The sequence below is a fragment of the Ovis aries genome, chromosome 1 (genome assembly GCF_016772045.2).
Source record: "Ovis aries strain OAR_USU_Benz2616 breed Rambouillet chromosome 1, ARS-UI_Ramb_v3.0, whole genome shotgun sequence".
Taxonomy (NCBI): domain Eukaryota; kingdom Metazoa; phylum Chordata; class Mammalia; order Artiodactyla; family Bovidae; genus Ovis; species Ovis aries.
Genome location: NC_056054.1, coordinates 197,722,115 through 197,749,552, shown reverse-complemented (window position 1 = coordinate 197,749,552; position 27,438 = coordinate 197,722,115). Strand labels below are relative to the sequence as shown.

At 35.6% G+C, this 27,438-nt stretch overlaps 1 protein-coding gene across 7 annotated transcripts in view; it reads left to right on the top strand.

The window, feature by feature from the left end:
• The window catches only part of CLDN16 (claudin 16), a 127,839-nt gene extending 102,539 nt beyond the window's left edge, over positions 1–25,300 (top strand). For all 7 annotated transcript variants that reach the window (XM_060419381.1, XM_060419372.1, XM_012097145.4 and 4 more), the window contains 4 exons: positions 14,144–14,246; positions 17,569–17,733; positions 20,593–20,784; positions 21,424–25,300. In XM_060419381.1, the coding sequence (XP_060275364.1) occupies positions 14,144–14,246; positions 17,569–17,733; positions 20,593–20,784; positions 21,424–21,557 (594 nt within the window). In that variant the 3' untranslated portion in view covers positions 21,558–25,300. The remainder of the gene's footprint in view (positions 1–14,143; positions 14,247–17,568; positions 17,734–20,592; positions 20,785–21,423) is intronic.
• Positions 25,301–27,438: the final 2,138 nt, after the last annotated feature.

The window sequence follows — 27,438 nt, the reverse complement described above, 5'->3', positions numbered from 1 at the left end:
CTCTTCCACTGCTGTGTATACCCAATTGAATAACATTCCAGTAACATCCTTCCTCACAAATAGAAATTTGCTAATCTTGAATATAGCATTAAGGGTAATGTGATAGACTTTCTTAAGAAATGAACACCTAAAAGTTGATCAAGTGATTAAACTCAAGTCATATAAAACCTACCCAATTACTGTGTAATGAAAAAATGTCCTTTTAAGGAGTTCCCAAATAGGATAAAAAATTCCATGTGAAACCAAATCTTTCCAGTATGTCCCAAAGTGCAGGGACAGATATGGATTCAAGAAACCCTCTTTTAAAAATGAGTTGCTCTTGGGAATCTAATGTTCGTCCAAGAGATGAGTGAGCGGTTCATATCTGAAAATTTTATTGTTGTCACTAGAGAAGTTCTGAATGAAGTAATTTTGAAATTTAGAATTTTTTTCAGTGGCTAAAAGAATCTGAAAGAGGTAAAAAATCAATTCTTCAGAATCAGCAACTATTCATTAGCAAGGCCTCAAAAAGTGTAGGTAAGAAAAAGAAGCTGTATCAGGAACTCAAGAATATATAGCAACCCACTATGTTCTCCTGTGTACATCCTGAAGAGAACAGTTTACTCTAACAAATGCTGTAACTTTATGAAGTTTAAGAAAGACACCCGAGGGCAAGTTTTTATATTTTCTACTAATTTTATTTATTAAACACTCATGTTGGAGTTTCAGATGGATAGTAATAATCTCTCTGTTTTTCTGTGTATTATTATGTTTCTGTTTTATTTCTTTTTTCTTTCTTTTAAATTTCCTCTGACTCCTACATGGCACTTCAAAGCCAATAGAGTTTTAAGTATTTCTTTAGCTAGCACTTGAAAATTATATTTCTGAAAATTGTAATAGAATTGAAATATTATAAGGGATGTCTGTTATATGTTAGTCCAGGGTGCATTGTCTGACCATGCCCATAACTGGTGACTGAAATAAAAAACTCTCCTTTCAACAGTACTCAGAAAGTACAGATAGAAACATTCTGCTACCATTAGCTTGCTAGAATATGGACTGTCAGTACTAGGTGATGAATACAAAAATATGCTGGACTTGAGCACACTTAAAATTACTTTTTTAAAAATATGCAAAATCACATCTAAAAACATTCTTAAAATATTTTCTAAATCAACTTTAGAGGGGAAAATCTTTCCCCTTAAGCTGATGGAACTGCTAACTTCACTTGATAAGAAATAAAAATTTTAAAAGGGTCAGACCTTGCTGAGATAGATTGGAAGTCCTAGCACTTAAAGTGTCTCCTTGATTTCATCTCAGTACATACAAACAATCTGCCATCTGTTCTGTGCAAGAACACTTCTAGTGAAAATGAATGCAATGAGCAGTCCAGTTTACTCCCCTCCAGTAAATCCTTGCAAACTTTGGACTATAGTTAGTAGTTCCTAGCTTTTTTCATATATCTTGTACCTGAAATGTATCATAATAAACACTCCCTAAGAAGACTTCCCATTTTAAGAACCTTTAAAATTTCTCTCCAACAGTCTCTTTATTTGTCAATATTTTGTGGATCTCTCATAATAATTGCTCCTTCATTTGGCAACATGTAAAGTCATAACATTTTCCATAAGCGTCAATATGATACTCACTGACAATTATACTGTTCTCCCTCTTTGCTTCCTTCTCATGGATATATATACATATATAAATGGTCCATATTAACAACTCACTTTAAACAACTATTGGAAAAAAAGAAGTTGACACAATAAAAGTGCTTTAAAAAAAAAAGGCATAGCCATAGAAAATTTGAACAAGAAGGGATATAATGAATTTTTAAGTTTGTTAATCTTTTATTGTGATGAAGACATCAAAGTGGGAAAATGGATGCTACAGTTCAGGATAACATAAACACGAAATGTATGCATGTAAAAAGGTGCTCTGCTAATCCTACTAGGGGAGGCAAAGATAAAACAAGAGCAGGTCCTGCCCTTCATGAGTATACACTTAGGAACAAAGATGCCATGAAACTGTAATAAAGGGCAGAGGCCAACTCATATTGAGAAAGAAATGAAGTACCAAGGGAACAAAGAAGATAGGCGATTATTTCCTGTCAGGGACATTGAAGCAAGCCTTAGGGAGTAAAAGCCATTGAACAAAGCCTCAAAAAGATGCAAAGGATTTCAAAAAGTAGAAATGGCAGCACAGGTCTTCTGAGAGAGGACAAATAGCAAAAATACAGAACAAATGTGAGTAACAGGGAGCAGGAGGCAGATAAAGCTCAAATACCCCTTTGCCTTACTAGAGAATGCTCAAAATACAACAAAATAGTATTTTGTCTTATTTACACCTGCCCTGAAGAGAAAAGTTCTTTGAGTTAATAAAAAGAATAGATGCATGTGTATGTATAACTGAATCACTGTGCTATATTCCTGAAACCGGCTTAACACTGTTAATCAACGGTACTCCAATATGAAAAATAAATAAATAAAAACATTAGGAAAAAAGCACATGGGATTGTGTCGCGCACAGCCCCAAGTCAGGCAGCAGGGGTCCTGAGCCATAATGCTGCTCCTCCTTCATTCTTGGGCCACATGTGTCCTGGAAACACTGCAGTGTGACAAGAACTTGGGTTTTGAGATTTTTGTAGCCTGTGTTTGCATCTTAACTGTCTTCTACTGAGCAAGTCGCAGCTCGTGTCTTGGGCCCAGTTTCCTCAAGTATGAACATGAAGTCGAATTCAGTTGTTTTAAGGTCATTTTCAGTCTTATATCCTTCAACATCAGAACTCCCTGGCTATGACTCTGTCTAGAGACATGACTACGTCTTCCAGAGAGATGGCCAGCCAACACAGGAGGACCAATGGCATCTACGGCCTCCCCAGAAATTTCCACTAGGAAATCTAACGTTAATAGTCTTCCTTTTTCTGTAGCTTCATATGTTCTTTCTTCTTGTTTCTCACTCTCCTTCCAGCCGTATTTTTTTCCTTTCTATTCTTCCTCCCTCCCTCCTTTCTTTCTCTTTCTTCCTCCTCTCATTTCATTCTCCCCTTCTTTTTTCCTCTCTTTTAAAAAGTCTTTTATGCTCTACTTCCCTTTTCTTCTTTTTTCCCTCCCCTACTCTTCTACTTTGTCTCTTTATCCCCTCTATTTGTGCTTCCCGTTTTTCTTTTCTATCATCTATCATTCCACAAATGCTCTTTGATACCTATTGTCTACCTGATACTGTAGTGGGTACACATTATGAAAGAGGATGAGTCTTGGATCTTCCTTACATTTCTCCCATCATATTGGGAGAGACAGAAAGGTGAGCTGATAGACACAGTATGCTATGGCCAGTGAACGCTGTGATTACAGGTACCTCTGAGTGGCCAGCTCACTCAATCATGAATAATCAGTGAAGACTACCCAGAAGTATCTAATCCAGACTAGAGGAACAGGTGAAAGGGCCAGAAAAAGAAGAGAATATTGCAAGCACAGGATATGATATAGGCAGGGATCTAGGTGTGAGAATGCTGTATGTTAATGGCTTTGGACATATTTCAGCATGGAAAGACTTTCCAGTGTAAGGAAAGAATATAGGTACTGGATCATCAAGGGATTTGTGTTCATGTAAAATATAATTTTTATGTGAGGCTTTTCTTTATCTCAGTTGGTAAAGAATCCACCTGCAATGCAGGAAACCCAGGTTTGATTTCTGGGTTGGGAAGATCCCCTGGAGAAGGAAATGGCAACCCTTTCCAGTATTTTTGCTTGGGAAATCCCATGGACAGAGGAGGCTGGCAGGCTACAGTCCATGGGGTTGCAAGAGTCAGACACGACTGATCTAAACCACTACCATAGATCTTATATCATAGACAAAAGTGGTTCACTCTAAGCAAACATATATGTGTGTTTTAGAAAAATCCATCATTCTGGCTAATGTAAGGATTAGAAAAGGTAAAATGAATTACAGGGAGACCAATTAGGAAGCTTTTGCCATAGAACAGGAGGACAACATTGATAATTTAAACTAGTGTGGCACCAAGCATTAAAAGTTGTGAAGATACGGGAAGCTAAAGAACTTGAACTGGTGGGATTGATAATTGGTTGCAACGCTGATGCACAAGGATAAGTAAAATTTGAAATCCACTTTCCTGTTTTGGAGCAACGGAAGGAAGGATGGAATCATTCACCTCGAGCTTAAATGGAGGAAGATTAATCTTTATGCAAAAGTTATTAAGCAGAAATGTTCCTACACCATGCCATTTCTTTTTCGCTTAGATTGTTGCACAGCACCTTGTGAGGGCCAGAGAGGTCATGCTTTCTGGGTGGATGTTTACAGGTTGAACCTGATGTTAGAAGGACCTGAGATGAAATCTCAACCTGCCAGGCAATAACTGTGTGAATTTAGACAAATGTTTTTATAAAACCACATTTCCTCTCCTATAAAGGAAGAATAATGATATGCACATCATAAGTGTCTTGTGAGGGTTAAATGAGCCTATGTATCTAAAGTATTTACCACAGTACCAGGCAAATATGAATCAGTCAATGAATGTTAGATATATTATCATCTATCTGCAGTTTATTGCTTTGTTTTTGTTCTGGAGGAGGAGATGACATTTTGTAGAATGTTCACTGAAGGGAAAAATATGAGATTTAAGTTCTGTTCCTATTTTCTTTATTGATTCTGTTGGACAAATTCTGTTTATTTCTCTGAGCTGTTGGTTTTTCCATTTTAGTTTCTATGATTGTTCCCTTTTTGTCAAACTAGGAGAATAAGGCAGAGAATAAAGACAAAATAGCATAAGTATTCTACAAATGCATTTTAAAAGAAAATAAATTGTGAATTAATAACATTATTAATATGTTATTATGTGTAATTCTTCGTTATTCATCAGTTCAGTTCAGTTCAGTCACTCAGTTGTGTCCGACTCTTTGTGACCTCATGAATCGTAGCACACCAGGCCTCCCTGTCCATCACCAGCTCCCAGAGTTCACTCAGACTCCTGTCCATCGAGTCCGTGATGCCATCCAGCCATCTCATCCTCTGTCGTCCCCTTCTCCTCCTGCCCCTAATCCCTCCCAGCATCAGAGTCTTTTTCAATGAGTCAGCTCTTCGCATGAGGTGGCCAAAGTACGGGAGTTTCAGCTTTAGTATCATTCCTTCCAAAGAAATGCCAGGGCTGATCTCCTTCAGAATGGACTGGTTGGATCTCCTTGCAGTCCAAGGGACTCTCAAGAGTCTTCTCCAACACCACAGTTCAAACGCATCAATTCTTTGGTGCTCAGCCTTCTTCACAGTCCAACTCTCACATCCATACATGACAACAGGAAAAACCATAGCCTTGACTAGACGGATCTTAGTCGGCAAAGTAATGTCTCTGCTTTTGAATATGCTATGTAGGTTGGTCATAACTTTTCTTCCAAGGAGTAAGCGTTCTTTAATTTCATGGCTGCAGTCACCATCTGCAGTGATTTTGGAGACCAAAAAAATAAAGTCTGACACTGTTTCCACTGTTTCTCCATCTATTTCCCATGGAGTGATGGGACAAGATGCCATGATATTTGTTTTCTGAATGTTGAGCTTTAAGCCAGCTTTTTCACTCTCCTCTTTCACTTTCATCAAGAGGCTTTTGAGTTCCTCTTCAGTTTCTGCCGTAAGGGTGGTGTCATCTGCATATCTGAGGTTATTAATATTTCTCCCGGCAATCTTGATTCCAGCTTGTGTTTCTTCCAGTCCAGCATTTCTCATGATGTACTCTGCATAGAAGTTAAATAAGCAGGGTGACAATATACAGCCTTGACATACTCCTTTTCCTGTTTGAAACCAGTCTGTTGTTCCATGTCCAGTTCTAACTGTTATCCATAGTGAAATTGAAAAGTAGCTTCTCTACAAAGTTACTGGTCTCTCAATTATCAAAAATAAAAAATGTTTTCACAAGATTTTTTTTTAATTTTTCCGTTCAACTTTTCTTAGTTATTTACTGAGAAGATCTGCTATATACCAAGCAATGCTATGATTAAAATTTTATGACCTCAAATGAAAGGTAATCCATGTTTGGATTCATTTTATCTTCATAACCAGATTTCCCCTGGAATTTCCATTTGCATTAATGATGCTACAATTCTTTAAGACATAAGACAATTTTCAGAAATAAGACAAGCATTAATGATGCTACAATTCTTTCAGATATAAAGTAAATATTTAAATTACTATAACTAACATATACTCTGATTATTTCTATACTAGTTGTACTTTCTAACTGATTCCAATTCCTTCAGCAGACATTGGAGGCTACAAATACTCTTTAATTTGCCTCATTGTCTCCTACAGTTCTTAGCACCTCCTTCTAAATAATGCGAACTTAGGAGGTATTTGTTGGTATAAACCGAATGGGTACCTATTATGATACTTGACACATTCACTAAAAGAATGAATAAATAAATGAAATAAAATATGAAGTACTATTTGGAAATCTCACATTGAACAAGAAGTATCTCTGTAGAAAGATCATTATTTTTTCTTAGGCAAGACTTTTTATCTTGTTGCAATTTAAATTTTTCCAATATGTGGATCTCGTTCCTCTTTTTAATCAGATAACAATAAAGATCCAGTCCCCTGAGATGTATAATAAAATTAGTGAAGAGAGTATTCCCATCTAGAAAATATAGCCTTTCTTCCTGGTGCTTCAAAGGCGGAAAGAAATGAAAAAAAGGAGAGATATAAAAGGAAATTAATATTTTATAATAATTCACTCAACATAAATTGTGATCTCTGTCACTGGATAGTAAATATTGCAAAATTAAGATACCATACTTTCATAAGGAAAACATTCTAAAATGATTAAATATATGGCTTAAATTAAACAATAAATATTACAATGAAAATACTTATATAGTCCATATATGTAAATTAGATGATATTATCATGAAGACCACAGACATTATATTTTACCAACTAAGTTTGCATTGTCCCATTCTTGCCATTTATAGCTTTAGCCAGTGCTTCACAGCTAAGTAAGCAGAGTTAACCAAACGTATTTTAGCAAATAAATTCATGGTATGTAAATGGAGTAGAAGGGAAAGATGACATTTATTAAGTTTATTTTAATCTTGCTTCCTCATCCTTATAAATACCTGTCTTGTGTTCTTTTAGGCCCTAGAATAGTAAGAAAAAGAAAATAAAATATAAAAATTAAAAGTTCAGAACTCTAGTATGAAAAAATTCAAAAGCCATGTTTGTTCAAAGTGAAAATGTTTCATGTTTTAGAAAACATTGTTTACTATAGTATTATTAAAACTTTTGCGTTTTAATAAATATATTCAAGTAAGTACTGGAAACCAGTACGTTGCATCTTCAAAATTGCAATACACTAGCATGAGGTTGGCAAAGTGGTGTGAAACTATAAGTTTCTATTTTATCGTGGTTTTTAAAAGAATATATCTTCATGACTTATCCCAGTTTTCTTTTGGCTAGTGCATTATTCTTCCTATATTTTATATTTACACATAAATCCCAATTCATATGCATTTATAACATAATGCATAGTGAAAAAGAAAAATCTTGTTTGATAGTGGTCAGCCAAGGATAAATATTTACTAACTTGCTGTGTATAATTACTACATATGAAAAATGTAAATTAAAGTATTTTAAGTTTGTCTCTTCTCAAAAGATGTATAAAATATATAGAGGCAAGACACACACGCAAAACTGTAGTAAAAAGACAATGTAGGCAAAATTGTGTGTTGCTGCTTGAAACACAGAGTGATGAGAAAAGAGAAACTGGCAAAGACTAGGATAGAGATGCCTTAATGGGAAACTGCTAAAGAGTTTAGAATAAGAAATCCCAGGATTAAGGAATTAATTTTTGCCATTATATACTCAACTTCCCTGTGGCTCAGATGGTAAAGCGTCTGTCTACAATGGAGGAGACCTGGTTCGATCCCTGGGTTGGGAAGATCCCCTGGAGAAGGAAATGGCAATCCACTCCAGTACTATTGCCTGGAAAATCCCATGGACAGAGGAGCCTGGTAGGCTACAGTCCATGGGGTCGCAAAGAGTCAGACATGACTGGGCAACTTCACTTTGACTTTCATACTCAAATGGAAGAGAGATTATCAATCTAGTTTCCTTAAGTCTTGTCTATGTGGTATCCTGTTCATCCTTACCACCATGGTAAATAATTTCCAGAGTCAATTGAGTAGATAGGGTCCAGGCTGACATCCAATCAGTATAAACTCCTAATCTCAGTAATAGTTCTTAGACTCCTGGATTTGACTTTTCTACTCTATCCAGTCAAGCTGAAAGGACATATTAAGCATCAATTGTACATCTAATGTTTCAGTAACCATTTTCCATGGCAAATTTGAAATGAGAGTTAATGTGTATGGATTAAAAATAAATTGACAAATATTTTCTCTCAGTAAATATCTACTGAGCATCTATTATACACTGAGGAGCAGGGGTTGTAAGCTCCTTGAAGCAAGCTGCCATACCTGTCTTGGTCATTGGTGTATCCTCAGCATTAGCTGGTTGACTGACATGGGGCAGACATTGAATGAATGAACATAGTCTGAAAGACAGACTCGGGAGACTGATGCACATAAATGCATATGAAAAGGTAATGCAACAGTATAAATGCTATAGAAATATGGAGAGGTTGCTGTGGGATCCAAGAAGACAGTAACTCCAGCTGGAGAGACTGGGAGAATCTCATGGAAGAAGACATACTTTTGAGGCAAGTTTTCAATGATAGGCAGAAATTTGAAGAACCACTCAGTTCTTGCTAATTGTTGTTACATGGAACTAGGAATTCCTGGTGGCCAGATTGGCCAGAAATCTGTACTCTTATAAAATCTTTATGTTTTACTGTTGGCAAATAATACATATTAAGAAATTTATGCTGGCTTCATATTTGTGTCTTGTACTTTTACTGTCACACCTTGGGTAAACTGACTTCTCCTCACTTCAGGATCAACAGCTATTCATTGAAATGATATAAAAATTCATCAAGTATCAAGACTGCCCTAGTGGTCCTGTGGATAAGGCTCTGCGCTCCTCACACAGAGGCCATGGGTTGGATCCTTGACCAAGGACCTAGACCCCACATGCCGTGACAAAGATCGAAGATGTGCCACAGCCAAATAAATAAATAATAAAAATAAAAACCCTTAAAAATAAAATTAAAAAGTGAAAAACAAACCAGGGAAAACATTATTTACAGAAAAGTAAATGCTTTCTTTTTGCAATCGCCCTCTATGTTATCAGTTTAACTTTATGGAGGCTTTCAATGGCTAAGTCAAAGATCTTTCTTGGCAAATGTCACATTACACTTGAAAATATGTGGGTTATTTTCAAGTATCTCTGATATTGGTTTATATCATAATTCCACAGTAATAAGAGAACAGGCTCTGTAATGATTTCAGTGCCTTCAGACCATGAAATTTTTGCTCCTTGTTTTACATCCTCAGATACGTTCCAGTGTCTCCTAGCTTGCAGTCTATGGGAACTTGAATAGAGTTTGTATTCTACTGTTGTGTAGAAATTGTATAAATCTTAATTGTGTTGAATTGGTTTACAGTGCTTTTCAGATCTATTCTATCCTTCTACTTCTCTGTAGATTCATTCTGTTAATTTTTGAATTTGATATTGAAACTCCAACTAAAAATCTTACTTTATCTACTTAAAAGATGATGGTAGCATATAGTGGCACTACATGTAACCTTGTTCTGTATTTTCCAAGTCTTCTGTAAATGTGTTATCATACTTTTATAATTAAAAAAATAAAAATTGATATAAATAAAAATTACTGCTTTTATTTTATATGTTATCTATTAATATATGGATCACATGTTAAGAGGACATAGCTTAAATCTGGAATTGTCCATTTTGGACAACACTGTGAGATAAGATTATAGTTAATGTTGTTTTAGCCCTTTCAGTTCTGTTCATTTCAGTCGCTCAGTCATGTCCGACTCTTTGCGACCCCATGAATTACAGCACACCAGGCCTCTCTGTCCATCACCAACTCCCAGAGTTCACTCAAACTCACGTCCATCGAGTCCATGATGCCATCCAGCCATCTCATCCTCTGTTGTCCCCTTCTCCTCCTGCCCCCAATCCCTCCCAGCATCAGAGTCTTTTCCAATGAGTCAGCTCTTCGCATGAGGTGGCCAAAGTACTGGAGTTTCAGCTTTAGCATCATTCCTTCCAAAGAACACCCAGGACTGATCTCCTTCAGAATGGACTGGTTGGATCTCCTTGCAGTCCAAGGGACTCTCAAGAGTCTTCTCCAACACCACAGTTTTGCCCATTAAGAAATATTAACCATAATATTTTAAGCATCAGTCTGTTTTACAAGAACCTTTTCTTAAAACTTTAAGAATTATGAAGTTGCTTGCCTTCCTCAGAGGGTAAAGAATCTACCTGCAATGCAGGAGACCCAGGGTCAATCCCTGGGCTGGTAAGAGCCCCTGGAGAATGGAACGGCAATCCACTCCAATATTCTTGCCTGGAGAATTTTATGGACAGAGGAGCCTTGCAGGTTACAGTCCATGGGGTTTCAAAGAGCCAGATACAACTGAGTGACTAACACTTTCACTTATCTTGTGCCTTTTAGAGAGTTCTTAATAAGACATTATACAACAGAAGGATTAGTGAAGACTCTAAATTTTAGGCAAGGAGGGCTTTCCTAAATGTGATAAATAACCTACAGTCTTTTAACCTTGTTTTTTTTGTGCACAAAGGCACCTTTAAGAGTGTCTCCAGTAAGTGCTATATTAACACAGAAGTTTAGTTAATTACAGCCACTATTCTCACGTACCTTGACTGAGTGTGAATACCAAACAATCTAATATTGTGCCCTAAAGCATTAATACCTAATGAAATTGGATTCCTTGTTTCCCCTAATGAGCTCATTGCTTTTCTAAATACGGTTATTGCAGGTAAATGATCAATAGCCTTGAAAAATGACAGCACTACTGGATTATTTTGGCAAGAAAAAAAATACTTTTTAGCTTAAAATAAGTATCCTCAAATATATATTTCATCTCATTTTCTAAATACCTCACATAGAATGACTAAATTAGATTTCATTAGTTCATTTTAGTAGCTGAGTTAGCAGGAAATTGGAGATTATTAGTCAATCTCTGATTATTAGAATAGTGACTTCAGGTCCACATAACCTACTTCAGGTTGTAATGAACCAGATCCAGTGTGTTTCTGTTCATTCAGACTCCAACGAGTAAAAGGCTATGAGAAGGCTTTTTTTCTGTTGAATTATGATAGTTTAGTACAAACCATCTCTACTATATCCATTTCCCCAGGCTGCAATAGCACATTACCACAATTTGTTGACTTAACACAAGAGAAATTTACTCTTTTGCAGTTCTGGAGGCCAGAAGTTTGAAGTCAAAGTGTTGGGAGGGCTGCACTGCCTCTGAAGGCTCTTAGAAGAGAATGAATGCATTCCTCGCCTCTTCCAGCTTCTGATGACCTAGGCATTCAGTGACATGAGGCTGAGCCACTCCGAAGTCCGCCTCAGTGGCCACATGACCTCCTTCTCTTCTTTCTGTCTCTCCTCTGCATTTCTCTTCTTCTTTTTTTCAGAATTTAAACTTTTTATTTTGTATTGGAATATAGCCAGTTAACAATATTTGGTAGTTTGAGGTGAAGAGGGAAGGTACTCAGCCATACATATACATGAATTCTTTTTCCCCCAAACCCTCCTCGCATCCAGGCTGGCACATAACTGAGTAGAGTTCTATATGCTATACAATAGGTCCTTGTTGGTTACTTATTTTGAATATAGCCTCGTGTACATGTGTGTGTCTCTTATAAGGACACTTGTCACTAGATTTAGGGCCACCCTGGTAATTGAAGATGATTTTATCTCAAAACTCTTAATTTAACTACATATGCAAAGTTCCTTTTTCCAAATAAGGTCCCATTCACAGGTTTTGGGGTTTAGAACATGGTCACATTTGGGGTCAGGTGTTGCCATTCAACCAATTACATCTACTTTTCTCAACTTTCCTATGGTTCATTAGTAATGCTGAACTTAGTCACTACTCAGGTTATTATGATGTTTAAGTACTTTACAAATTTTATCATTTATTGAGCAAATCACTTGTACTATGTATGTTTTGTAATTTTTAATTCTTATAGTCACTTTAGCATTAAAGTGAAAGTGAGGTCACTCAGTCGTGTCCGACTCTTTGCGACCTCATGGACTGTAGCCTACCAAGCTCTTCCCTCCATGGGATTCTCCAGGCAAGAGTACTGGAGTGGGTTGCCATTTCCTTCTCCAGGGGATCTTCCTGACCCAGGGATCGAACCCAGGTCTCCAGCATTCCAGGCAGATACTTTAAACTCTGAGCCACCAAGACAAGGAGTTTGAGGTTCAAAAAGGTAAGATCTTGCTCAAAGAAACAACACAAGTAATGAGTGTCAATTTAAAGTCTGTTTTGTCAGTTATAGTTTACATTTTATGTGTATATAACTTTGGGCTTCCTTGGTGGCTCAAACAGTAAAAAGTCCGCCTGCAACACCGAAGACCCGGGTTTGATCCCTGGATCAGGAATATGTCCTGGAGGAGGGAATGGCAACCCACTTCAGTATTCTTGCCTGGAGAATTCCATGGACAGAGGAGCCTGGTGGGCTACAGTCTGTGGAGTCGCAGAGTCAGACAACTTAGCAACTAACACTTTCATTTTTCATATAACTTTGTATGTACAAATCCTCCTTCAGAAACATATATTAGATTTCATAAGATGAATTTTCTGTATTAAATTATTAGTCTCAGATCAGATGTGTGTACAAAGTCACTTCAGTAAAGAGTCTGCCTGCAGTGTGGGAGACCCGGGTTTGATCCCTGTGTCAGGAAGGTCCCCTGGAGAAGGAAACGGCAACCCATGGCAGTATTCTTGCCTGAAGAATCCCACAGATGGAGGAGCCTAGCAGGTTATAGTCCATTGGGTCGCACAGAGTCAGACACGACTGAGGGACTTCACTTTCAGCCAGTAGTGAAGTCTTATTTGCTGCACAAACAACTTCAAAGCAGAACATGGGGCAGGGAGTTTCATAGCACAGTTATCCTCTGATATAATTTTATTTTGCAAATAAAAATGTTCTATATTCCTTTCTTCTCCACATCAGTTATAATCTCCCTGCCTTTCATTTCTCTTCCCACTTTGCTCTGTTATTTATTCTTTCTTTAAGGAAAATTTTAAGCTTTCATTTTCCAAGATAATTTTTGGTTAAATCTTACTAAACTATTCCCAGATTGCCAAAATAATGTGAATCTGTAATTGAATCAGAATAAGCAATCAAATTAGCTCTGTTCCATATGCAACAGTTCTGTCAAGAATACTTGAAAACATTTCCTGTTGGCATGTTTATAATTCTAGGAAATCTATTTTGACTTACAGCTTGTAAAGTATGAGAAGTTTCAGGACACTGCTACCTTTTAGCATTAAAGTGGATATTTAGAATCATCTGTACAACATTTCTAAGTAGTAGTGGTTTACAGCTGTCAGGTTTATGAAATTAATGTTCAGTTTGTTTACATCCACATCATAGCTTAAGCATTTGTAGTCTGTCAGTCGAGCAAGGGGGAAGTCATGTGGTCTTTATATTTCATTTATTGTTGTCTTCATGTATAACTTTCTTTGACCATTATTTTAAATCTATGAATTTCATGTATAATAACGTGTTTCTTCATGGGATTCATCTTCATGATGAAGAAAAACTAATGTACATTCCTAATAGATTCAAGATGTCAACAGTGATCATCTATTGTTATATTGATTTTTTTTTTTTTGGTGAGTAAATGTCAGCATAGCAAAATGAAGTGCTGCCAGATTAGATCGACTTGAAGATGGAGCCAACCATAGGCATCTGAATGTGTTTAATTCTGATTTTATCCATCTTCAGCATGACTTACTCCCCCTCCACTCCCAAATCAGGAAATAAGTTTACTTTCTGTTGAGAAAAGTCTTTATTGTTAGTGCTTAAGAGAAAATACTCTAGAATGTATGGTGTTTGTTGTCAATGAAATGTGTGCAGTGCTTGTAAGCACTGTGCTTTGCTATTAGTCTCATAACAGCCAAGTTCTTCCTTTGATCAAGGTAAACTGAAGTGTGTCTGCCTGGCTGTTTCACATATTGTCTTCTCCAACATCTAGGTGAGCACAAAATGTCGAGGCCTCTGGTGGGAGTGTGTCACAAACGCTTTTGATGGAATTCGCACCTGTGATGAGTATGATTCTATACTTGCTGAGCACTCCTGTACGTATGCCTTACACATCCCTCCTTGTCAGGGCAGGGAGACCAAAGGAAATTGAACTCAGGTTTCCATGATGTGTTTTTGTCTTCTACTATACTATCGTAAGGTTCTGTTCAGGTCTAAATGTTTCGATTAAAATTTTAGCTTATTATTTCTGAAATGTGAATTGAAGCATTGTTAGCATATTTAATCTTTTCCCATCTATTTATAAATTCTTTTAGGGTAAAATTGTTACCTTATTCAGCTCTGCTATCTCACAAACAGTCTGTTATAGTGCCTTATACACAGTAGGCTCTTAGTAAACAATTAAAAAATGAAATTAATTCTTTAAGGGCAGTGATTTTTATGATTAGAGTTGATAGGTTAGATGAAAAGATTTCAGAGAAGTCTTTTAGCAATGACTTAGATCAGATAGAAAATTTACAATATTTCAGTGAATGATTTGCTAAGAAAGAGAGAAGTTCGAGGCAGAGGGGCAGATACAGAGACAGAAGGATAGGGCGACAAAGAGATAGGCAAAGAGACACAGACTGTGGGATCAGGGAATGAAAAAAATTCAGATATGTGACACATTATTAGCAGATACAAAAAGCCAGTTCCTTCATCTTCTCTACCTTTAGCTTTAAATTATAATTAGGTGTTAACAAGGCCCTTGTTTCTATGAATAGAGACTTCACAGATTGAAAAGCCTAATTACTGATTTCTCTCCACTCTTCTCCATACTATTTATTTATTTACTTAGAACATCAAATTGTGCTAAAGTACTGGTGTAGTCACTAAATTAAATTTGTTTTAGTCTCTTTCAAATAAAATGATGGGTGGTGGTACAACATGGCAACTTCTTTTCTTAAGATAAATGAAAAGTAAACCCTTAGAATGTGACTTTTCCCCAGGACAGCTATTTCAGTCCAGGAAAAAGCACTTAAAAGGAGTTGCACTCTAAAAACAGCATTCTCTGCCATTTAGGATTTGAGTGACTGGAATACTTTTTAACATAATTCATAAGGCTTTTATTTCACTTTTTTGGTAAAAAAAAAAAAAAACTTTTATGTTTTCTCTTTTTCCTTGCACTAACCTAGAAAGAAGCATGATTTAGTCTAGGAATGGACATTTGTGTTCATGTGAACACTAGGTTATTCTAGAAATTCAGGGCTATGTTTAGAGCTGAGAAGAACATAGAAAGATACAATATTTCCAACTTTTAAAATATTGCTATGTATATTTATGCAAGAAGAAAATAAAATCATTCATAAGCCTACTACACAGAGAAAGCCACTGTTTGTACTTTAAAATGGTCCTGTATCTTTTGCCTATACTACTTCACATTTTCCTCTTGATATATTTTTATCTATTACTTTTTAAAAATATCCTGAAAAATCTCTTAATATTCTTTAAAGATTCTACCATATGCTTAAAGACAAAAGAAATAAAAATCTGTTCTAAGAAACTAATGAGCTGTATCCTCTAAGTTAACGATGTTACCTATAAGAGAGTAGGATTTTATTTTTAGTCTTTGATATCTTTTATACAATCACAATTAGATCAGCTTTCTCATTGCTCTGGCCTACTTAGGGTATTTAGACTCAGAGGCATTTTTTAGGACTCTGTTGATACTGTTAGTCTGAGTCCATCTCACCTGTTCAATATTCTGGTAGCCCAATCCCAGACAGTCTGCAAAAGGAGATTCCTGACGGGCCAGCATTAGCAACATACTTGCAGAGCTGCCTTCTTGAAACTGGATTAGTTATATGGTTACTGGGTGACACCACAGGAGTGAGTCCTCAAGTTCCACTGAGCGTCTGAAACACACTTTGTATAGGAGTTTAGGTCAGACAGGGGAAGACCAGGGCCCACAGTGATTTCAGGGCACTCTATCCAGATGACAATCCTGGCCCTGTTGACCTAAGTTTCAAAGGAGACTTACAAAACTTCAAGGGAAATACTCTAGAGTGTGGGACCACTTGGTCTGGAGTGCTGAACAGGAGGCTTATTTGTATATACCATTTGTGGATCAAGGAGATCTGTTGAAATATAAAAACTATCAACCTAACAAGTTACATATTTTTCTCTTTCTTCAATTTTGAAAAAAAAATGAAACTCAGATTTGGCCTAAATTTGAGTCAAATTTTTAAAAATATCATCACTTTTTGATATCTTAAATATTCACCTTTTAAGGTATAGATTGATTTTATGCATTGATTTCCTCTCTTAGAAGGATTAAGAAAATATTTTATATTTGAAATGAGGAAGATTGGCCACATTTTTACAGGAAGTCTATAACTAAGTAGGCCCTAAAGTGGTCTCATCATTGGGGAAAAAATTATTTCAATAAAATGAAACCCCAAATCACTATGAAAGTAAAATAATTACTATAACATCAAAGCAATAAATTTTATTACTCCTCTCCACTAGCCAGCTAAAGTACCAATAGTTCTGACTTCAGATAATTAATCCTCCATTAGTGGTAACATTATCCTAGTTTTAATTTAGTATCACTGGGACTCACAATTGAGGAAACTTTCACAGTTGATGTTCCCATTACAGATGACTGCTACTATTCCACTTCTATTTACCTGATCTTCTCTTTTCTAGATTTTCTGCCAAATATTCTCATTGGTGATGGCTTTAAAATATGTGCAGTTGACAACACAAGGTGGATAGATTAATGCAGAATGTTGGCCAAGAGGGGTCACAACATAAAGGAATTAAAAGAAAATATGATTCTGGCTTCCAGAAATAGTCTACTTAATAACAGAAGTTCCTTCTTCTAAAGATCTGCTGATGGCTTCCACCTGAATTGGCATGAGACATCTGGAAATATTTTATTCTTCTCCTCTATATTAAAATTTAACCAATTATTTACACTTTTTCAATAAAAATTAAAACAAATATAGTGATTAATTATTTACTGAATATTTATTGGATATCTTTGGAAGAAGAAATACTCTACTTTCAATATAGCTTTCAGCTAATACTTGTGAACAAGACTCATTCCAAAACAGGAGGCAAAAAGAGAAATAGTTATTTAGTCTCTGCCATATGCCAGGCATTTTGCTAAGAGGCCAACAGGATCATAATAAGCAGTGGTTAAACAAATAATGTTTGTTTAAACAATTAATGTCAGTAGTCTTATAATACTTTTGAATTTTATCAAAAAATTAAATAAGAGTATTTATTTTCAAGTTCATGCACATTTAAAGTGTGATTGTATTCACTGGGCATGTGTTGACGTATGCAGTTGTCTTTTTTTCTTTGGTGCACCTCTATGTATTAACATGTCTCCTTCCTCTGATTATGCTGAAACCACATGCTCTAATCTTCTAGTGAAGCTGGTGGTAACTCGGGCGCTGATGATTACTGCAGATATTCTAGCTGGATTTGGATTTATTACCCTGCTCCTTGGACTTGACTGCGTGAAATTCCTCCCTGACGAGCCATACATCAAAGTCCGCCTCAGCTTTGTTGCTGGAACCACATTACTAGTAGCAGGTACTTATCTGGACTAGTGATGGGGAAAAAGATACTCAACTAAGGTTTTGGGATGAAGAAGGGTGTTGTTCTGAAGGAGTTCATTTTAGGATCATATGTGACTTGCTTTTCTAGAATGAAGGAATAAGGAGCACATCCACCAACCCTGCTTTCCTTAGTTTTGTAATTAGATATTAATCTTTGGCTAATATCCCCAATCAAGGTTTTTGATGTCCTCAAACAATTTTTAACCACTTAAAAAGTATATAAAGCTTTAAGTTTTTAAAAACTTTTTTGGTGATTATTCTTGAAGTTAAATCCTAAAGTAAGCCCCAAGCTGCCACCACCTTGCCTGTACACATCTTTACCAATTCTTTGCAATGACCTAAGTTGTATCAGATGACACCACCCTTATGGCAGAAAGTAAAGAGGAACTAAAAAGTCTCTTGATGAAAGTGAAAGAGGAGAGTGAAAAAGTTGGCTTAAAGCTCAACATTCAGAAAACGAAGATCATGGCATCTCGTCCCATCACTTCATGGGAGACAGTGGAAACAGTGTCAGACTTTATTTTTGGGGGCTCCAAAATCACTGCAGATGGTGACTGCAGCCATGAAATTAAAAGACACTCCTTGGAAGAAAAGTTATGACCAACCTAGATAACATATTGAAAAGCAGAGACATTACTTTGCCAACAAAGGTCTGTCTAGTCAAGGCTATGGTTTTTCCAGTCGTCATGTATGGACGTGAGAGTTGGACTGTGAAGAAAGCTGAGAGCCGAAGAATTGATGCTTTCTTACTGTGGTTTTGGAGAAGACTCTTGAGAGTCCCTTGGACTGCAAGGAGATCCAACCAGTCTATTCTGAAGGAGATCAGCCCTGGGATTTCTTTGGAAGGAATGATGCTAAAGCTGAAACTCCAGTACTTTGGCCACCTCATGCGAAGAGTTGACTCACTGGAAAAGACTCTGCTGCTGGGAGGGATTGGGGGCAGGAGGAAAAGGGGACGACAGGGGATGAGATGGCTGGATGGCATCAGGGACTCGATGGACGTGAGTCTGAGTGAACTCCAGGAGTTGGTGATGGACAGGGAGGCCTGGAATGCTGCGATTCATGAGGTCGCAAAGAGTCAGACATGACTGAGTGACTGAACTGAGCTGAACTGAACTGAAGTTGTATCAAGTTCTATATTAGACTTTTCTCATGTGCCAACTCATATGATTATATCTGTAACAATAAACAAGTATGATCTTATCTTTACTTAAGCAGAGAATAAGTGGATTTCTGAAGACATAAATCAAGCAAGACTAAAAAACAATAAATCAAGATGCACTTTATATGGGGTTTATTAGTGAAACAGCAAAATTGATATTTTCCTGAGGTCAGCCATTAATTTCAAATTAGTCATCCTAAATAAAACCCAGTGTCTTTCTTGGATTATAATGCAAATTGAGAGTAAGTGCACTATGAAAAAACCAAAATGTAGGAAGATTGAAAACCATCTTATTTTTTGATAGCAGCAAACAGTCACCAAAGCAAATTTAAGTGGGAACCTGACTGGGACGTGAAGGGTAAATTGATGAGAATTTTAAAACTAGAAATACTTGGAGATATGTATATATGTGTAATGTGGGACTTTATGCCAGTTAACTTAATCTGTCTCCTTTTTTTGGTCTGCAAATTAGGGTAGAGCCCCAGCAATAGTATCCATTCTTAATTGTTGCTGTAAAGATCCCAAAGTGGGCAGAGTAAGCTCATAGCAGAAAGTCTCACCCATCACATGGTAAAAAATGGGACCTCCCTGATATTTTCACACAAGGCCCTAAGGATCCTTAGCTTGCACTAAAAAGTCACAATAATTTATTAGTTTTTTTTTCTTTTCAAAATATCTATTCCCATATCCAGCTTAGTGAAAACATAAACCTTTTGTATGTAACAATGTACTTTATCTAACAAATTTAAACATCATTTAATGCTATGCAATTTTGTTCTAGAATTCTTTTTAAGACATCACTAGATAATCTACTCTATTTTTCATAAAATATCAAAACTAAATTTAAAGAAAAATAAGTCAATGAAGAAAATTCCTGCAGGAATGGCTAAAGAGATGACTGAATTAAATCACCCAAGATGACCAAAGCCTTAGAATTACTATTTGAAATTAGTATGACATCTGTTTTAAGTTAAAAAAAAAAAAAGAATTTTCATGCTAAACCTATAGGTTTCAGTATTATAGAAAAGATATAGTAATTTATGTCCTGTATTCTAAAGGTTACTATGTGTTCACAATCAGGTCCTTCTTAAACTTGTTGCATTAAATAATTGTGAAAAGAGTGCAATGAAATTGTGACTTAAATGGAAATCACAGACTTACTAGGAAAAAAGGTGAGAGTTTCTTGGGGGCTTACAGATTTCAGAAACACTATTTTCATATATCTTTTGTTCTACAACTGCCCGTGATATTTTCTTCCATCTGAGCCCTGACATGCAATTTGTACCTGTAATTTATACATGTGAAAGGACTCTAGTTGCATCATTTCAAACCAGTCAATTTTCAGAAAGACAAATCTGTGAGGATTAAATTTTATTTGAAATAAACAAAATATTTAGTCTATTCTTACATGGTGGGTGTGGTAGATAAATTTTCAATTTCTACTTCAGTTATTTGTTTTTATCCCCAAATCACTAAAATTACAGATGCTGATTATGTAGTTGACGTAACTTCAATCATGGGTCTGGGTGGTGGGTCAGGGGAGTCATAGACTACTCTTAAATACAACATGATAGAATACTCTTAAGTACAATACAATAGAATAACTTAATCTTCTTGGATTTATATTTGGAAAAGACATGAGTTATTTTTAGCAATTTCCATTTCTTTCAGGTGCTCCAGGAATAATTGGCTCTGTTTGGTATGCTGTTGATGTTTATGTAGAACGTTCTTCTCTGGTTTTCCACAATATATTTCTTGGCATCCAATATAAATTTGGTTGGTCCTGTTGGCTTGGAATGGCTGGTTCTTTGGGTTGTATTTTGGCTGGTGCTATCCTCACATGCTGCTTATACCTCTTCAAAGGTAAGGACAAAATAAAATAGCACACTTCCTTGCCTCCAGTGTTATTTTTCCCAACCTAATGGAAACACATCTCACCAGCCCAAAGTAATATTGATAGCTTGATACTTATCTATTACCATTAGAGATTTCCATTGTTCAAGGACAACTGACTTGTAATACTAGAACCTTACTATCCAGTTAGAGATATATTTGTTGAAAAAGGTGGGGGGTGGGGTGGGGAAAGCAGATACAGTTGTGTTCAATACCCAAATAGATAATGATTATTTCAATGTGTCATTATCTTATATATCTCATTTCACACAACCGACTAAATTTATATTTAGAGTTAAACAGAGAAGTAGATGCAGAGTCAAATCAAATGTACCCTTGTTGTTAAAGAATGTAATGTGTTACTAAAAAAAAAAACTAGGAAATTTCTCTTTTCATAAAAAAAATGAAAAGGAAATTACTTGGCTGAATTTTAAATCTAAAAGCAACTTTTAGATTGAAACTCAGACTTTCTTCTAGGGTTCTTAGATGATTCCTTCTTAAAATATTTATATTCTTGCCTCTTTGAGAGAAGAATATATAACTACATTTTCCCAAAATTTACTGAGCCATAATTATTTTTATATCACTATGTTTATCTCTCCCAAACAGATGTTGGACCTGAGAGGAGCTATTCTTATTCCACAAGGAAAGCCTATTCAACCACAGCTGTTTCCATGCCCCGGTCACATGCGACCCCTCGAACACAGACTGCCAAAATGTATGCTGTCGACACTAGGGTGTGAATTGACATGTAACAGTCTGTATATATATTGTTTAACTAATCAAGTGAGTTCAAATTAACCAAATAGCAGGCCTATCCAGGATCAGACATCTAGGCCCCAAGTCCAACTAAATTAATTGCTCAGCTTACTCAAAAAATTAGAGTCTCCTATTGCTTCTCCTCAATTATTACTTTCTTCCGCATTCTTTTACCATCTCTCTTTCTCTCTCTCTCTCTCTCTCACACGCACACACTTCCCCTGTATTTGATGATAAGGTTGCTGGGATACAAAACGTTTGTTGTGATTTCTATATTGCTACTAGAGATAGTGACATGGTGGTATTAAAATGATATGACTCTTTTTAAGAATGGACAGAAACTTTCAAAGGAGGCCAGAGATTCTAATCTTTGAAGGGACTGACAAGCTCTTAGCTCTTTCCCTGGCTTTTGGCTCACTTTTTGTATTCTCCACTGAGTGAGTTATTTGATAGCTCTGAAGAAGATGATTTTTCCAAATTCAAACCAGTATATCAAAGCTTACCATTGCTCTGATTCTGTTAAAATAGAAAAAGAAAAGAACAGCTCCGTGTACCAGCCACTGGTGGGAGTTAAAGATGAAAAGTGCCCTCTCTATGCTCTAAATGTCAAAAGCAAATGCTGAATTAATACCAAATTAATATCAGAGTCAGTGCTGCCTTTCTTCCTCATTAGGAGCATAAGAGATCTGTGTATTATTTTATCACTGCTCCAAGTTTGCTTGTATATTGTCAAACATTAAACCACAGCAGTTAATAGCTAAACCAGGGAGTTTGTATTGATTGCTTGGGCATCTAAACGCCTTTCAAGAATGTGCCATATTAGAATTCACTGGTTCAAGTGTCCTCTCACCACTGGATTCTCAGTACCCAGCAAAATAGCCAACATATGATCAAATGCAATAAATATGTTTTCGCTTGAAAGCAATAAAGGCTCACAATTCTCTACTGAATAAAAGTCAATTTTCCTCACAAAATGTGTGCTTTTTGAAAAAATAGTTATATACACATTTAAAGATATCAATGAAAGATTGCTCATGGATTTTACTCATATATATAATATAACCATTCTTCAATTTTTAAACTGAAGAGCTTTTATAAGCTACAAAATTTTAACCTTAGTTTTTCTGCTTCCTTGAAAGTCACATGAATAGCATTAATAGTCATGCAGTACCTTGACAGATTATAAAACCAAAATACTCTGGAAAATAGGAATACAGTTGTGAATTTCTGAAGCCCTCAAAAGAATTGTTTCCAATTTAAAAGCTAGATAATGTAAAAATGAGATAATAACATCTTGCTCATATATCCTTGAAAATGATGTTCATACTTCACAAGCATCTCTTTACCAATATCTCAGGAGAATTACTAATCTAATCTTAGAATTAAGAGTGATTGATTCACTTTCACTTCATGGATATTATTGACTGTTTAATTGGCATTTAGCAAAATTAATTATTATATTTATTAATTATATGGATTTTATTCTAAGCATTTTAAAATTTATTCTGTGTTCTTTTTACTCAACATTGGCATTTAAATTTTTTATTCCCACATTTATTTTATGATTTATTTTCTGTCATGTTTTGTATATTCTATTAAGTCTCTTGAAATATTTCTGGGAAAAGGCAGCGTAAAATTAATTATGATTAGTTAAATTTTAGAGATACAAAATTTTCCCTCCTGAAAGTTTTTTGTTTCTATGAGGAAATATTTCAGAAGATTATGGAGATAATTAAAATCTATGACTGTTTTGAATTTTTTCTCAATAAAACCATTTTTGCATATCCTAGGAAAAATATTAGTAACTTTTGAAAATTCCCTTGGGGATCTTTATTCCTAATCTATAGTAATTCAATGAAGCATCCCCAAATAAAGCAGCTAGTGAACAGCAAAGCAAATATCAAATTGTGAAGAAGCAATAATTAACACAGTGATAGATCAACATGCTTGGAAAGAAAAAATAATATAAGCCCAAAATATATACACATCTGGTTATTAGATTGAAATATTAAAATAGCCCACTCAATCTGTGTACTATAATTTAATTATGTCCTGTTAACTGTGATAAGAAAAATAAAAAATAATAAAATGGAAAAATAAAAATTTATAAGCAAAAAGATTTAATAAAAATTTATAAGTTTATACAATTTATAAAATCTTTAATATCACATTTTAAACTGGAATTAGCCTTTTGTTATTAACAAAGTTATACGTGTGCATTGTATAATAGAAAGTTGGAAAGCACAAACAACCAAACTTTATCTTACTAAAATATAGTGGGACCATATGCTCTCTGCCTATATCACTACTCCTAAAATCCTACTGAACATCTGCACATTCTTCCAGATATTCTGTTTATGCATATATGTACGAAGATAATATATTTATTTTTTAAGAGTGCATTCCATATGTGTGGCTTTTTAATCAAATTTTCCTCCATTAATTATCATAGTCTTTTCATAGCAATAACTTTTCATCTTACCTAACATCCAATCCATGTTTAAATTTACCCAAGTTTCTCAAAATGCACTGTAGTACTGATTTCTTCAAATCAATATTTGCATTTCCTCTGGTTGTTATGCCACTCAAGGCTCTTTTAATCAAGCTACATTTTCTTTCACCATTCCCTAATTTACTTAAAAGAAAAAAAGGTGAACATTTTTTCCTAGTTTTTCCATCTTCTGGATTGTCTGGTGGTTATTTAGCTTGTTTTTCTATACCTTGTATTTCTAGCAAATTGAAATTTAAATCAAAAGGCTTTGATGAAATCAAGTTAAATAGTTTCTAAAACATACTGTCGGTGATGTGAAGTGTATTTGGAGACCTAATATCTGGTTGATTTAGATGTAATTATGCTAAAATTGTCCACTGGATCAGGGTGATGCTTATCTGATTCCTCCATTCTTCAGTTGTATGTATTTTTCCTTTAGTGACAAATACAAATGATTATTGTGGTGTTATTTTAGAAATTACAGAAATATTTTATTCTTGATCAACCATAATAATAATTTTAAAATGATAGTTTTAAAATGGGTAATCTTGATTGGAGTCAATACATTGCTTACAGTTTGTAGAAAGATGGTTTTCTAATTCTATTCTATCTTCATCTGTAGTAAAAATTCTTTTATAAAATAAGCCTTAGTTTTTCTTTGAATTACCCTGAAAAGGAAGGATAAATGCTTAAAATTCTTCCCCTTCATTTTCCAATTCACTAGTACAAAATAAAGAGTTAGTTTATTAGTGAGATAATATGTAATTTATCATCCAAAGAGGGACAATTTGAAAGTAAAAGGGGCCATTAATAATTAAGTCAGGTCTTTCCTGGAAAGGTAAGAAGATATGGCCCTTCTTTTAATAGTTCAAAAAGTTATGAATATTGTTTTTCAATATTTGTTTATATTTAAGTGTCATTAAAAACCTACAAATTACCATTAATTCTATGTGCTTTAATCCTTAATAGTGATTATTATTATGATACTTAAATGCTTAAGGTCTGTAAATGATGCAGACCTTTGGTCTGTGTGGGCTCTTGTAAACTAGCTGTTGTGTTTTCTTGATACAGTAAAGATGATTTCCACACAGGGGGATTGGACAATACAACTATTCAGATGTCTCATTATGTCCTTCACCATATAATTTCCTTGTTTATAGTACTGTAAACTTTAAACTTTTCAGATATGCTGATATTATAATGATAAATATATTGTTCATTATCTTTTCTCTCTTTGATGGTTGTGTCAGCTTCCTCTTTCCCTTCCTCCTGTCAATGCTTTACACTACAGTCAGATGGAGCTTTTAAAAATACATATTCAATAATGTTACCTTACATGTCTTCCTATTGTTTCTAGGGTAAAGTAACAGACATTTTAGCATGATTTTAAAAGGCCGGCCATAACCTGGTCCTTGGATACCTCTCCTACTTCTTTGAGCACTCTCTCCCTTTCTTCAGTTCAGTTGCTCAGTCGTGTCCAACTCTTAGTGACCCCATGGACTGCAGCACACCAGGTTTCCCTGTCTTTCACCATCTCCCAGGGTTTGCTCAAACTCATGTTCATTGAGTCGGCGATGCCATCCAACCATCTCATCCTCAGCCATCCCCTTCTCCTCCCACCTTCAATCTTTCCCAGCATCAGAGTCTTTTCAAATGAGTCAGTTCTTTGCATCAGATGGCCAAAGTATTGGAGTTTCAGCCTCAGCATCAGTCCTTCCAATGAATATTCAGGACTGATTTCCTTTAGGATGGACTAATTGGATCTCCTTGGAGTCCAATGGACTCTTGAGTCTTCTCCAACACCACAGTTCAAAAGCACCAATTCTTCAGTGTTCAGCTTTCTTTATAGTCCAACTCTCACATCCACACAAGACTACTGGAAAAACCATAGCTTTGACTAGATGGACCTTTGTTGGCAAAGTAATGTCTCCACTTTTAATATGCTGTCTAGGTTGGTCATAACTTTTCTTCCAGAGAGCAAGCGTCTTTTAATTTTATGCTGCAGTCACCATCTGCAGTGATTTTGGAGCCCAAATAATAAAGTCTCTCACTGTTTCATTGTTTCCCCATCTATTTGCCATGAAGTGATGGGACCAGGTGCCATGATATCTTACCACCCTCCAATCAAACTGCACTTCAGCCTCTGCCTTAGAAACTGCATGCTTGTCTTGCCTCAGCTCTAGAACCACTTTTCCCTTTCCAGTTCTTATCCCTGTCATCCTTCCTGTCTCCAGGAACACATCACTTCTTCAGGGAGGCCTCCCTGACTTCCACTAGACTAGGTTCCCCAACACCCAAGGGCTCTGCTTTCATTACCCGCATTGCCCTTCACTATGAGTGCAGTTTCCTGATCTGTATCTCAATCTTGCAAGTTTGCAAATTCTGAAAAGGCAAAACACTTCCTACTTTGTGTACTGCTGTATTCCCGGCATGGTGCCTGATGCATTGTAGGTCATTAATGCATATTTTTGAATAAACGAGTGAATGAATGATGATAATACCCTAGCCTGGAGAAACTATTTAATTTATATCCAATGTACACAATTATTTGTTCATTGAATTGTTCCTTCCATTAGTCATGCACACATTTGTGCAGTTTTATTGAAAGACCATCTGTATGTTTTCAAGCAGCCTAAGGCATAGAGGGGACAGAGACATTAAAAAATGAAACTTTAGAGTACAATAAAATAATTGCATAATGTCTCTATGAATGAAATGTCATGGGAAAAGTGACCCCTACTTCTACTTTTGGAGTCAGGGAAAGCTTCAGAGAAGAGTGAAATTTCAGTTGCATAAAGGAAGATGACAGGCATTTTCAAAGAAAAGAAATAACAGGAAATAATTCCTTGTAAAGAGAAAAATGTGTACAAAGAAACAGAATCAAGAGAAGGGAGCTATTGTGCTAAAGATTGTAACTCCATGACCTCAGAACATAACTGGGATAAGGCGATTTTGAAATTCACAAATTACTTTAAAATGAAAACCCTAGGAAAATAGTACTTTCCCCCCTTTCAAGAAAGAAAATGAAGATGAAGATATTTGCTAAAAAGCACTCATTAGAAATACAATCCAAGGTCATAAGGTGCTAGTGTTACTCTGCCAGTAACTATCCTGGCTTCCCTTCTACAGTCAGCCTCTTTGAAGCATCATCTATGGAGCAAAGTCTTATTAAGGCAGACTTCACCATCACAGAGATAAGTTTGATTCTCAAATTAATCTTCCTACCATATATTCTCCATTACACTTCAATCTTCTTTCAAATCAATTCTTTTACCTTTTTAGTTTTGTTTCTTTATCTCCACATCCTCATTCTGGAAAGAATAGTTCCAATTTCATTTTAAGGAAATAAACTGGGAATTATTTGTAAAAAAAAA